The sequence below is a fragment of the Mustelus asterias genome, chromosome 3 (assembly GCF_964213995.1).
Source record: "Mustelus asterias chromosome 3, sMusAst1.hap1.1, whole genome shotgun sequence".
NCBI classification, from domain to species: Eukaryota; Metazoa; Chordata; class Chondrichthyes; order Carcharhiniformes; family Triakidae; genus Mustelus; species Mustelus asterias.
In genome coordinates, this window is record NC_135803.1 from 21,405,589 (window position 1) to 21,420,324 (window position 14,736).

Consider the following 14,736-nt stretch of genomic DNA (forward strand, 5'->3'; position numbering starts at 1 on the left):
TGCTGTTAAGGTTCTGCACCAGAGAATGACAAGCGATTCTTAGAAGAGTCACCTGCATCAATATTGAAAAGCATGTTAAGCCTGTCTATTAATAAAAACATCCTACATTTGACTTCAAATCATACTAACACTAAAGGTTGCTTCAGATCCAAGATATTATGATTATTGAAGAGTTTGAAATAGGCATACATTTTTATTTAGGTATTCTGATCAATATTACCTGGAACTGTAAAGTTAAGATTCATGTTGCTTGAAGCAGTGTGTTGAATATGAACATTAATATTCATGTTATTCCATGAATAATTTTAACCTGCACACTTAATGATCAGCAGTAGGAGTTTGATACTAATGCCTTTTTATTTTATGCAAGCCCATGGAAAAGGCATTAAACTCATTGACTTGCTGAAGTTACATTTAACAGCGTTACACATTAGAGTTAGCACGTACACAAAGAGAGAAAACACATGGTTCAGACAAAAACAAGAGGAGTATTTGTTTTTTCATTTTGTTCTAGTGCTTTTCCTGGAACTTGTAGTACTAGCAACCTCTGCAAGTAGCAGGTACTCCAAACTAGCAATCAGTCACCTCTCAGCTGAAATCAAACTTACTGTGGATAAAGCAGAAAAGACGAACGCCAGACCTGCGGAAAGTTAATTAATTCCATCTGTGCTCTTCACTAGACTTTTGCTGCAAACCATATTTTAGAAACACGGGGCCCGATTTTACAATCAAATTGCGCCTGTTTTTGGGTGCGAAAACTTGGTAAAGTCGGGCTTGAGGCGAGGAGTGCAATCCGCGTCTGCCTCCGCCCTTGTTCCCCCTTTACCAAGGGCTGAAAATGGCCACCGTTGGGAGCGCGCCTGAAACCGGCGCGACGTCAATTTAAATGCATTTGCATGCATGTGATCGGTGTGGGTGGAGGGGGAGTCCGCTGCCATTCTGCGTGTAATTGGTGGGGGGGAGAAAGGGGGGAATCCGCTGCCACTCTATGTGTGATTGGTGGGGGTGGAGGGGGGGGTCTGCTGCCACTCTGCATGTGATCGGTGGAGAAAAGGGGGGTCCGCTGCCACTCTGCGTGTAATCAATGGGAGGAAGGGGGGGGTCCGCTGCCACTCTGCGTGTGATCGGTGGGGGGAATGGGGGGTCCGCTGCCACTCTGCGTGTAATCGGTGGGGGGGAGGGTGGGTCCGCTGCCACTCTGTGTTTGATCGGTGGAGGGTAAGGGGGTCTGCTGCCACTCTGCGTGCGATCAGTGGGAAAGGGGGAAGAGGGGGTCCACTGCCACTCTGCGTGTGATTGGAGGGGGGTAAGGGGGGCAGGGGGCAGCGATCGGTCTGGGTATGGGGGGTGATGGGGGAATAAGGGGGTCAATTATGTTGTGGGGTGGGGAAATGTCTGTGGGGCTAGGGGGAGGCATTATACGGCTCAGGAGTAAAGTGGCGGGGGAGCATTTTCTATTTTTTTTCCTGCGCATGCGCAGTTGGAGACTCCGATCGGAGCTGCAGGGTTTCGGACGCGTTAAGCCCCGCCCACAGCTTTCTGCAGAGTGATTCGGAAGCGCTGCTATTTTTTCAGGCAGAGTGCGTATGGGGGTGCCTCAGAACGGATCTAAAAGTTGGATTTGAAACACTCCCAGTTTCAAGTCCGCCCAGCACTTAGAATCAAAATGGTAAAATAGGACCCACAGAGTGCAATCTGAGGAAGTGTTTATTTGGAAATAAAGAAAACAATTTTGCTACAAAAAAATAGTACATTTTTGTAGAGGGGCTTTTTGCAAACAAGAAATTCTCTACATACAAATCTGCGGCTGTGTGCGTGCTTAGGGTTTTCCAATGTTAACCCATTGAGCAGGACAACAGCTGCGAGAAAAATCTTTCCTTTGAAGATTGAGTTGCAAAATGTCTTCAGAGTGCTGATAAAATCATTGGCAGTACATCAACCTGTTCTTGAACCAGCAACAGGGGATTTAATAATCAGAATGGTTCCTTCCTTTCTCTTGCAAACTGGGAAACAAAGAAAGAGGTACTTACAAAATCATCATCCCAGAAAGGGAACACTGAGACATTGAGCTTAAAACGCAGTGAAATAAAATGTTCACTTTGGATCTCATTAAGCTAATGTTGCATGTAGGAGATAAGCTGTTGGAATGGGGAAACTAAGCCTCGTAAATAACATTAACTAAAGCATACCGGATGATGCTTAAACCCTTCACCTTAACTCCTCATCAAAGTCCCATTTGGAAGCTTTTTGTCTCTTTGTACGGAAGTATTAGATGTCTGAATTTAGCTTCCTTGATTGTCCCACACCAACTGAGTCAAATAATATTAATGTTTAGACAGAGTGTACAAATATTTGGCAGATGAAGTATAATATGGTGCATTGGCCGTGCTAAATTCTCCCTCAGTGTACCTGAACAAGCGCCGGAGTGTGGTGACTAGGGATTTTCACGGTAACTTCATTGCAGTGTTAATGTAAGCCTACTTGTGACACTAATAAATGCATGGGAAAATGTGAGGTTGTCCACTTTGGCAGGAAGAATAGAACGTTGCAATAGTAATTAAATGGAGAGAGATTGCAGAATGCTGCAGTACAGAGTGAACCTTGGTGTCCTTACACACGAATCTGAAAACAAGTCAGCACACAGGTACAAGTAACTAAGGCAAACAGAATGCTGACTTTTATTGCAAGGGGGATAAAGTATGAAAGTAGGGAAATCTTACTAGAATCATACAGCACATTGGTAAGAACACATCTGGAGTACTGTGTACTGCTTTGGTCATCTTTGTCATGACAGCTGACACAATACCACAGTGAGGATGACCCGAAACCTAAAATTAACTTTGGACATGTTGAACTGATTAGAGAGGACCTGTGTTTTTTTTAAGAAGACGCGATAGCTGTTACTTTAAAGGATGCCTTCTGGAAAATTCCAATGTGAATTGTATTGGCAGACCTTCCTGGGAGGACAAGGACTTTCACACCTGAAGAGGTGTCAAGGGCCACTTCAAACAGAGACACTTGAAAGAAAGATATGGAAAATGCAAATCATTGGGCTTTAATCTCCTATATTTGGGGAGACTATAGACTATAGACTGGACAATAGATTCTGCCCAATGTCTCTGTCTTGAACAAGGAACAAGGAACAGGAACAGGCCCTTTGGCCCACCAAGCCTGTGCTGATATGTGGTTTCTATCCTTCTATTCGCCTTCTGCTCATGTGCCTATCAAGATACACCCTGAATGTTGCTAATGTGCCTGCTTCCACCACCTTCACTGGCAGTGCGTTCCAGGCACCCACCACCCTCTGTGTGAAAAACATTCACCGCAATGTCTCCCCTAAATTTATCACCTCTCACTTCTAACCTGCACCCTCTTGTAGTATAAAGACTTGAGTTGATTTATTATTGTCACATGTATTGGTATACAGTGAAAAGTATTGTTTCTTGCGCGCTATACAGACAAAGCATACAGTACATAGAGAAGGGAAGGAGAGAGTGCAGAATGCAGTGTTACAATCATAGCTAGAGTGTAGAGAAAGATCAACTTAATGCGAAGTAGGTCCATTCAAAAGTCTGATGGCGGCAGGGAAGAAGCTGTTCTTGAGTCGGTTGGTGCGTGTCCTCAGACATTTGTATCTTTTTCCTGACAGAAGGAGGTGAGAGAGAGAATGTCCGGGGTGCATGGGGTCCTTAATTATGTTTTTCCAAAGCAGCGGGAAGTGTAGACGGAGTCAATGGATGGGAGGCTGGTTTGTGTGATGGACTGGGCTACATTCACAACCCTTTGTACTTTCTTATGGTCTTGGACAGAGCAGGAGCCATACCAAGCTGTGATACAATCGGAAATTAACATTTCCTGTTGATTTATATATCAGAATGTATCAAAAGTGTTTCTGAGATGAAAGCAGAATGATTGTTAATGCGGGACATGCCTACCCCCTCCCCCCCGCCCGGGTATACGCTGGTAAAATGGGTTAAAACTGCCTGAAGACCAGTGCTTCAAAAGCTGGAAAAGCAGAAGAACGAAGAAGTAAGAAGGACCTCCCTTGCTCCCTATGTCTCCTGCTGGAGGCAAGAGCGTTTTAGCAGAGACAGACAGCAAACTGGAAGAAACAGGACAACCTCTTTGGCTAAACTTGGAGAGAAACCAGGTCATCTCTCCCGCTGGGGACAAACCAACAAGTGTCTCTGCTAGACTGTAAGAGCAACAAGGACAGCTCCAAAGTCTACTGGAATGTGTGTGTTGTCACATCTTTATTATTTTTCCTTGGGGGTTTTAGTGACTAATAAACTTATTCTTTAATTGACGCAAGAAAGCCTGCTGTCTGTTGAAATCAGCTCCTTATAAAAAATAAATACATTTGGACTGGAAAAATATACCCATTGGAGAGAGAATTTTAAAGAATCTTTTGTCACAACCAACACACGAGGTTGAGAAAAGGGGAGCCCGTTCATTCCCACCTCATTTAAAAGAGGGACATACTTGCAATGGAGACAGTTCAGAGCAGGTTCACTAGGCTGATTCATGAGGTGAGGAGGAAAAGGCAGGTTGCACCTAGAGTCATTGGAGTTTAGAAGAATGAAAGGTGATCTTATTGATACATGTAGGGCGGGTTTTCCTTGCCTCGCTTGCGCCGAAACCGGAAAATCCCACCTGAGGTCCATGGACCTTTCCATGGTCCATCCCTCGCCTGCTCCGATTTCCGTGGTGGGCGGGACAGCAAATGCCCGGCCATAAGATTCTGAGGGTCTTGACGGGGTGAATGCTGAAAGGATGTCCCCCCTCATGGGGGAATCCAGAACTAGGGAGCATGGTTTCAAAATAAGGAGTCTCTCATTTTAGACAAAGAAGAGAGGGAATTTCTTCTCTCAGAGCTTTTTAATATTTGGAATTCTCTTCCACAGCGAGCAGTGAAGGCGAAGTTATTGAGTTCGACATATATTTGATTTACAAGGGAGTCAAGAGTTACGGGGGACAGGCAGGAGGGTGGAATTAAGGCCAGATCAGACCAGGCACGATCTTATTGGTGGAGTAGGCTCGAGGGGCTGAATGGCCAACTCCTGCTCCTATTTCTTACGTTCTTAAACATTACAAAGCAGATTAGATCAGACTATTGCTGATAAACTTGCTGTTTTAGCAAATATGTAGCAAATATTTCTATTTGTACTGCTTCATCTACAGTGCAGAAAGATGGTGATTGTACTCCTCTTGAACGTTCAGATTCACCTTTGGGATATCTGGATGGTGAATCTCCACCTGCCAGCGTCATATTCAGCACTTCAGGTTTCTTGAGAATATGAACTTTCCTTGTTTCCTCAGGAATGGAACTTCTACGTACACATAGCCCACTGAGTTATTTATCTACCTTGGGCTAAGAGATTCGCTGAAAACCTGTCGGCTCTTTGTCAAAAACCTTCCATTTGCCAATATTCTCGCAGAGGCGAAGTAAACACAGTGAGAGGAGGTTTGTGTGGAGGATAATGATGCGTGGAATCTTCCAGTTCCTCCGGCAGTGGGACGCTTGGCAGTGGGGTGCAGGGAGGGGAAGGAGGGAGGGGGGGGGAGGGGACTTAATCTCACGTGAGGCCAAAAACCTGTTTCCCGCTGGTAGGATGAACTTTAGGAATTCTGTTCTTGGGACACTAAAGGTTAAAGTCTATAATGCTCACTTTTACCACTGTATGTAAGTGGCTTGCATCTGGTGAGCTTCATCTCTTCCATGGCTTTGGCAATGCTTTGGCCTTCTTGGGATTGCTTCCAACTTGACTCATACCACGTGTTGGTAGGGCAAACTGCACAGAGGCTGGACATGGGGAGGCAAGGGTGCAGGGGGGTTGGGCCATGAAATGGTGGATGGTGGGTAGATGGGTGGCGTGAAGGCTGGACATGGGAGGCAGGTGGAGGATAGAAGAGGGTAGGGTGGAAGGGTAGAGAAGAGGGGAGGCAGGTGGTGCGGCTGTCTGGGGAAGGAAGAAGCTGCTGGGGCAGGAAAGAAGGCAGCGAGGGTGCAGAGATGTGGGATAGTGGGAAGGGCCTTTCCTGTTGGGTCTGGGAGCCCTGCGGTTGGCTCGAGGAGGGGGCTTTCTAGGCACAGACAATAGGAGAGCGGTGGTGCTGGAGGGTGGGGTCAGTCTGCCGACAGTGCGGTCATGGAATCATAGAATCCCTACAGTGCAGAAGGAGCCCATTCGGCCCATTGGGTCTGCACCGACCACAATCCCAACCAGGTCCTATTCCCGCACCCCACAAATTTACCCTGCTAATCTCCCTCACATTAGGGTCAATTTAGCATGGTCAATCAACCTAACCCGCATCTTTGGAGTGTGGGAGGAAACCGGATCACCCGGAGAAAACCCACGCAGACACGGGGAGAATGTGCAAACTCCACACTCCTGGGGTTTGAACGGAGGATGATTTGATTTGATTTGATTTATTATTGTCGCATGTATTAGTATACAGTGAAAAGTATTGTTCCTTGTGCGCTATACAAAGCATACCGTTCGTAGAGAAGGAAATGAGAGAGTGTAGAAGGATGCTGAGCAACAGTGGGAATGGTCACAATGGTCCATAAGACCATAAGACCATAAGACATAGGAGCGGAAGTAAGGCCATTCGGCCCATCGAGTCCACTCCACCATTCAATCATGGTTGATTTCAACTCCATTTACCCGCTCTCTCCCCATAGCCCTTAATTCCTCGAGAAATCAAGAATTTATCAATTTCTGTCTTGAAGACGCTCAACGTCTCGGCCTCCACAGCCCTCTGTGGCAATGAATTCCACAGACCCACCACTCTCTGGCTGAAGAAATTTCTCCTCATCTCTGTTCTAAAGTGACTCCTTAGTTGCCCTTGTTCACAGGGCAGTTAAGAGTCCATTGCTGTGGCTCTGGAGTCACATGTAGGCCAGACCACATAGGGACAGCAGATTTCCTTCCCTAAAGGACATTAGTGAACCAGATGGGTTTTTCCGACAATCAACAATAGTTTCATGGTCATCAGTCGACTCTTAATTCCAGATATTTTTAAATTAAATTCAAATTCCATCACCCACCGTGGCAGGATTTGAACCCGTGTCCCCAGAATGTTAGCTGAGCTTCTGGATTAATAGCCTAGTGATAATACCACTAGGCCATCACCTCATCCAGACCTGCTTGCTGCAAACACTTTATTTTGCTTAGCTTTAAATACATGTGGTAAAACAAGTCGAATAAGAATGAGGTCACACACAGGTTTAAACCATGACATGAAACAGTACAAGATTAGGATCGTTTTGTTATCGGTTACTCTGAGCACTTCTTATCTTGACATAACCCTCCATTTAACCTTGACAGGCCTGGGTTTACCTCGCTGCACCCACTAATTGGAAGCAGATACTAACTGTGAGATATCTTTTCCTGATGGCAGCCATGGCTGATCTCTCTTGTTACCGGAGATTTCAGCAGAATTGGTGCAAACATCAGGGTAGAATTTCTGTGTGGGATCTCCCAATCCTTCATCCTTTCTCAGAGACTTTTGCCAATCCTCCTGCGCTCAAGTTGTTGTGGGAGATTAGGAAAAGTTCCAAGCCACCATTTTGAGAATTATCTGGGCAGTTTTAGGTCTCTTTTCCCGCAGTGATGAGTTTCTTCCTGACATTGCAGACAACCCATAAGGAGCAAGGGGCTTGAGATTCTTGTGTGCACTATTTCAATTGAGTATTGCTTCATTAAAATAATGTGTGATTACTGAAACCTCAACCCTTATTAATGCAGAGTCCCTAATTCACTCTTGCCGCACTGTGATTGAGGAACCTGCATTGAACTCATAAATGTGAAGGTGGTCATTGTGATTATGGATGCCTGGTCCAAACTCTTCTGCAGACTTTCATCTACAGAACTATCCCCCAACATCAATCTGGATGTCTTCACCATGTTATTGAAGTCAGTGACACTCTCATTTGCAAACCGCCTCCTGCTCCAATCTGAAGTAAAGATTTTGTGTTTTACTATCTGTGTCTGCTCCAGCCTTACTTAAGGGGTAGAATCACTATCATTAGTAATATTCTCTTCAATAGTAACTAAGTTTCCTCTTCAGTACTAATATAGAATCATAGAATCCCTATAATGCAGAAGGAGGCCATTCATCCCATCGAGTCTGCAATCCCACCCAGTCCCTATCCCTGTAGCCCCAAGTATTTACCCTGCTGGTGGCCCAACACCAAGTGGCAATTTATCATGGCCAACCAACCGGACTGTGGGAGAAACTGGAGCACCCGAAGGAAACCCACGCAGATACGGAGAGAACATTCAGACTCCACACAGAAAGTGACCCAAGCCAGGAATCGAACCTGGCTCCCTGGTGCAGTGAGGCAGCAGTGCTAACCACTGTGCCGCCATGCCACCCCATTATATAGATAATAATAATGTAGGTATGATTATATAGATAATCACATTATGTATTAAATTTAGTGTCAATTCATTGACAACTCAATTTTGGTTCCTGCAGTATCTGTTACTCTTTTGGATCATAGAATCCCTACAGAATCCCTGCAGAAGCAGGCCATTCGGCCCATCGAGCCTGCACTGACAACAATCCCACCCAAGCCCTATCCCCATCCCGCCATGCATTTACCCTGACATTAAGGGGTAATTTAGCATGGCCAATCTACCTAACCCGCACATCTTTGGAGTGTTGGAGGAAACCGGAGGAAACCCATGCAGACACGGGGAGAATGTGCAAACTCCACACAGACAGTCACTCGAGGACAGAATTGAACCCAAGTCCCTAGTGCTGTGAGGCAGCAGTGGTAATCACTGTCCCACACTTACAGGTGGCTAGCACAAACAAGCTGACCAAGGGACAGGAGAGTGAGAACTCTGATAGCCACAAGGTGATAGCCAGAACAGTAGGTGTGGATGTTTGAATGGTGTAGCCATGTAGGTGTACCTTATTAGTAATTAATCATTATAATTAGACAAGCACAAAGAGGCTGTAACTGGTTAACTATATTCACCTGATATAAATGAAGTAATCAGAACTATTAGTTGTAATTGGATATCAATGACTTCAGGACAAATGTGTACTTGTGATTGGTATATGCAAATTACTTGTAAGATAAGCAAAGGTATAATTGTGCATGCCATGTACCATTCATTAAGTCTGTATGCCACTTTGTGGAAGGCAGGCCTCCTTGCCACAGCTTGAATAAAAGGCCGGTTTAAAATTCCACAAGCTTCGTCTGGCTTATCAAGGGTGCGAAGTACATGTTTGCCGGATAGTGGCGAAATTCTGTATCATCACCCACATACCCCACGCTTTGCCTGCATGCCATTCTCTCACGCCAAGCAGGAACCAATGCTGGGAGATTTAAATTCAGTTTGGGAAATTTCCCAGGCCTCACGCTGCGGAGAACTGGATAACCTTCCACGGCCCTTAGAATCTCACCCCAGGTTGAAACCGACCCCAGGGTTTCACGGTCAGTCCAAATATTTATACAAAAACAAATTGAAATTTCTCCCACGTTTCCGATTTGCTCAGTGAGGGTGATGGAATAAATGTAACCTGTGGTGAGGAAAACATGGCTGCTGCCCCCGCACCGGGTTGCAGATTATGGCCTGTTACAAGTTTATTGACAGGATGGCTTACATTACTAGCTATAAAAATAATGACCTTCTACCCAATCCGCACCATGTAACAATTTATTGTGTAACTTTACAAGTGCAGGTAACATACTTTTAAAAACAATCACACACTAAAATAATCTTGGTTAACATGCTTTGATGGCAGAGTGATGCTATTAACATTATTTTTCTAAAAGGACAATTGACATGTACACAAATGTTCAGTTGGTTGGAAGCCATTCTGCTGGTTGTCCATTTTGCACTCATTAAGGTGATGGCTCATTATCCCAGTGCAGTCTTAACTTTCTGTCGCTAACTCTCCATTTCTTCCATGCATCCAATACCTAGCCTTGTCGCATCCATTCCGTGGAGAATGGGAATTTCTAGCTCGCTTTGGAGGTCAGTTTTGTTTTCGCCAACAGTTGGCGGGAAGGTAAGGGTGGAATAATCGAACGCGAAGCAACTTTCTACATCAACTGGATTTTACTCCTAATCACAACTCTCTCAGGAATTAAATCGTCATACTTATTGACGGAAGAATAAAATAATGGGGTGCTCTGTGTAAGAACACAAGAAGGTGGGAATGAGGGGTGACAAAGAATGTGGGGGGAAGGCAGGAACCGGTTGGATGATCAGCCATGATCATAATGAATGGCGGAGCAGGCTCGTAGGGCTGAATGGCCTCCTCCTGCTCATATTTTCTATGTTTCTAACTTAGCTCCTGAGCTGACATCTTCTTTAAAGGGTTTTTGTGTACATACAAAGATCTGAAAGCCAGTATTTAGGTAAAAATGTTTAAAACTAAGGAAGTGTTGGAGCTTGAGAACAGCAACCTTCTGCTAACTTTCCATTTGTGGTATAAACAACGTCTGATCTGTACAACCTTTCCTGCTGAACTAAACTGAAGTGAGCGGCCTGCAGTGAGCAATGAGAAGCAAGAGTATAACAAAACAGCTGCACTGAAACATTTGGGAACAGTCTGTATTTTCCTTAAAAAATATATAAAATTAACAATACAATTTTGGAATGCTTGTAAACAGACTTCCTTGTTTGAGCTGGCTGTGGATTTTCATCATCACATTTATTCCACTGCTTTTAAAAAAACAACAACTTCTGATTAGAAGTGAACATGTGGCAAGCCTCCACATTTACAATCAAATACTTCCATATGGTTTTCACAGTTGATAATACACACGTACCGATTTGTTTTAAAGATTTAAACATTACATTTTTAATACTTACATTTTGAAATATATTTTATAAAAATGGAATATATCTTTACATATATTGTAGCTTATATGTTGGTAGAAATCTATGAAGATAGATCCATGCATTTCTTTTTTTAATTATTTTGATGTACAAATCTTGCCAGTTTGGTTTTTTATTCAATCTGATTGCAATTTTTTCCATTCCCTTTTCCTTAACTGTTTTGTTTGTGTGATGTTCCTTTTGAAGTTAAACATCAGTTTAATTCTTGGCTGCGGTGAGGAAGTTAACTGTTCCATTAGTTTCATGAATTTCATCAGGTGAATTATGAAGAGTTGCCGTCAGTGGACCTTACTAACCCCCTTTTGGGGGTCAGAGAGCTTTGCACTCACAGTGACAGCATAGCAGTCGTTTTAGATCTTAATGCAACTATTTTAATAATGTGTAATCTTTTTTAAAAAAAAACTTAATATATGGTGTCACTTGGCTAATTTGGCAAGCTAACCAACCAAGGGTTCATTGGCATTTCATCCTCAATTAGTTCCCTTAATTCGTTTCTCTCCATTGGCCAGACAATCTCATCAATAGGCCAGACTTCAATGTTGATTCTTAACTAATCCAATGCCCCCTTTCAACCATCGTCTGACGCTGCCGACTCCGCTTCCTCGGAGGAGCTGCTGTTGTGGATTCTCCCGTCACTCTTCATGCTGCTGAAGGTCTTCTTGAAGGCCTCCATCATGGCGTGTGCTAGTTTTTTGGCTTCAAGCTTGCTCCCGCATTCCACCGCATGGCAATCGATCTGGTAGGACAAATCGTCATTGATCTCCCTGTATAGCCACGCAAAGATGTCAGTGCTGACATTGTGATCCGCGGTGCAGTAGGCAATGCGCGCCACCTGGAATGTATCCATTTGGATTGTTGCCTCTCCTTTTGCATCCAAATGGTGCAGACGGACTTGGAAAGGGCGTATCTCTAAAATGGCATTGGCTGATGATATATCCTCATAATCCAGTGTCTGCTTCTCCCACAGCTCAATAACGGACTTTTCTGTGCAACCTGATGTGAACTGTGTTCCCCTCATGACCACTTTTCCCAAGTACCTCACCTGTGAATGAGAGAAGAATAGAATGCAATCACTAGAATGACCAGGTACAGTGCAGTGAGGATCGGCTCAATGGGAACATGGACATAACATTCTCAGCGACAGTAATTCATATATTGAGCTGTTCCACAGCAATTACCCTAAACCAACCACAAAATGTTCACGACTTACAGCAACGTCAAATGCGACCTTGGGGAAAACGATTTACCAGAAGTCAGCAAGGTACAATCAACGCATTATTACTGTTAAAATGTGGGCTGCAATTTTTGATCACTTTACCACTCTGTTTTTGAAGCAGGAATGGGGTGGCAATGAGACCAAAATAAAAGGACGACTGACATCCCGTTTGAGGCTTACCCATTGTCATTTTCCAGCAAGCCTTAATTTTATAGAATTTATTTATAGAATCCCTACAGTGCAGAAGGAGGCCATTAGGGCCCACCGAGCCTGCATCGACCACAATCCCACCCAAGCCCTATCCTCGTAACCCCACGTATTTACCCTGCTAATCCCCCTGACGCTGAGGGAGAATTTAGCATGGTCAATGCACCTAACCTGCACATCTTTGGACTGTGGGAGGAAACCGGAGCACCCGAAGGAAACCCACGCAGATATGGGGTGAACGTGCAAACTCCACACAGACAGGCACCCAAGGCCGGAATTGAACCTGGGTCCCTGGTGTTATGAGGCAGCAGTGCCAACCACTGTGCCACCGTGCCGCTGCCTTGCCAGCCAAACCTGTCGGAAACATGGGATTCTCATGATTTTGAATGCAAATTGGGCTGTTATGATCTTATTTCCATTCTGACGCAGTTAAACACGACACATGCAGACTGCTAGAAAAACCCATTATACACAGCTGGAAATGGCAAGAACCAGCATCCCTTAAAAAGATTGGTGGAAAGAGCTCTGAGAATAATTTTTTAAATGGCACTTTTTGAGCAGCAGAGTATAATTCCTTTCTCTGCTCCAGATTTTCCTCTTCCTTCCTTCAATAATCTGTCACCATCTCCTCCAAGCTCCAACTCTTCACTTTAGGCCCTTGGTTCAAGCCTGTTTTCTGTGGATGGCTGTGTGGATTTCCTGAGTCATCTTTAAGTGCAGAGTTGTTTATCAGCACTCGAAGCATATTGCCAGCTCGCAAGCTGGATGCAAATGAAGGCCAACAATCAAAATAGTGGCGATCATGTTGCGATGATGTGCCTCGCCACCCGTCTAACTCCCATTAAAGGTAAAAATCTGCCCTGTAATCTCTGAGTGCGCCAATCTTAAAATTTATTTATTAGTGTCACAAGTAGCCTTACATTAACAGTGCAGTGAAAAGACCATTAAGTTGATCTTTCTCTACACTCCAGCTATGACTGTAACACTACATCCTGCACTCTCTCATTTCCTTCTCTATGAACAGTATGTTTTGTCTGCATAGCGTGCAAGAAACAATACTTTTCACTGTATGTTAATACATGTGACAATAATAAATCAAATCAATCAGTGAAGTTAATCCCCTAGTCGCCACACTCTGGCGCCTGTTCGGGTACACTAATGGTGAATTTAGCATGGCCAATGCACCTAACCAGCACGTCTTTTGGACTGTGGGAGGAAATTGGAGTAAACACATGCAGACACGGGGAGAATGTGCAAACTCCACACAGACAGCGACCCAAGCAGGGAATCGAACCCGGATCACTGGCGCTGTGAGGCAACAGTGCTAACCACTGTGCCACCATGCCGCCCTTAACTTACCTGAACATTGGGGGTCAGAATGATGGTGTCCTGAAGAGTAAATATGTCCCCATGTTCCACTGAAACAAGAGTCAGATTCTGGCTGATAATACTCCGTGAAGCACCTTGGGACATTTAAGTGCATTAAAACACTATATAAGTGCAAGATACAGAGATCGAAGTCAACTTGCTTTACTGGAAAGCAACCCTCGCAATTCAAGAAAAGAAATACCGTTTGCTTGTTATTCTTCCCAGCTTTTTCTTTGCCTTTCTCAATATTTACATTTTCCCTATTTATTTTCTCTCTCTTTCTCTCACTGTTGCTTTCTAGTCTTCGATACGAGGATTTAAATCGAAAGAGGAGATTTCCATTTAAAATGCAGGAGCAATTCTGTTTTTCATAGCTTTGCAAGCCCTGACATTTGTTACAGACAGATTTTGGTCTTGCAGACCGTGCATTATGCTTTTTACAGAATCTTCATGAGGGCCAGTTTTTGTCGTGGTGAGCTGTCGGTGAGAAACCTTGCCCGCTGATCCCATCAAACTAACCAGATGCGACCAAATAAAGTGCATAATCACCTCAGATTAGCCAACCTTGCATAGGATCTGGCATCAGGTGGAGGACAAAGATGCTTGGTATTTTGTGTAACCGGGATACACCTACATGCTAGGAATGGGGGAGTAGGCCGACTGGCCTACTCCTGCTCCTATTTCTTATGGTCCTCTAACAGGAAGCCATAAATATGGGCGTCTGTAAAACGACAAGGGAATTTTGGCTGTGTGCCAGGGGATGCTCAGAATGTCTAAGGACATTGGTGGGTGGCACTGCTCACAGCGCCAGGGACCCAGGTTCAATTCCCAGCTTGGGTCATTGTCTGTGAGGAGTTTGCGCATTCTCCTGTGTCTGCATGGGTTTCCTCCGGGTGCTCCAGTTTCCTCCCACCATCCAAAGATGTGCAGGTTAGGTGAATTGGACATGCTGAATTGCCCCTTAGTGTCAGGGGGACTGGCTGGGGTAAATGTATGGGGTTATGAGGATAGGACCTGGGTGGGATTGTGATCGGTGCAGACTTGATGGGCCGAATGGCCTTCTTCGGCACTGTAGGG

At 44.6% G+C, this 14,736-nt stretch overlaps 1 protein-coding gene across 1 annotated transcript in view; it reads right to left on the bottom strand.

The window, feature by feature from the left end:
• Window positions 1–9,663: 9,663 nt before the first annotated feature.
• pid1 (phosphotyrosine interaction domain containing 1) overlaps window positions 9,664–14,736 on the bottom strand; it is a 121,768-nt gene continuing 116,695 nt past the window's right edge. The window contains exon 3 of the mRNA XM_078205817.1: window positions 9,664–11,910. Within this exon, the coding sequence (XP_078061943.1) occupies window positions 11,437–11,910 (474 nt within the window). The 3' untranslated portion in view covers window positions 9,664–11,436. The remainder of the gene's footprint in view (window positions 11,911–14,736) is intronic.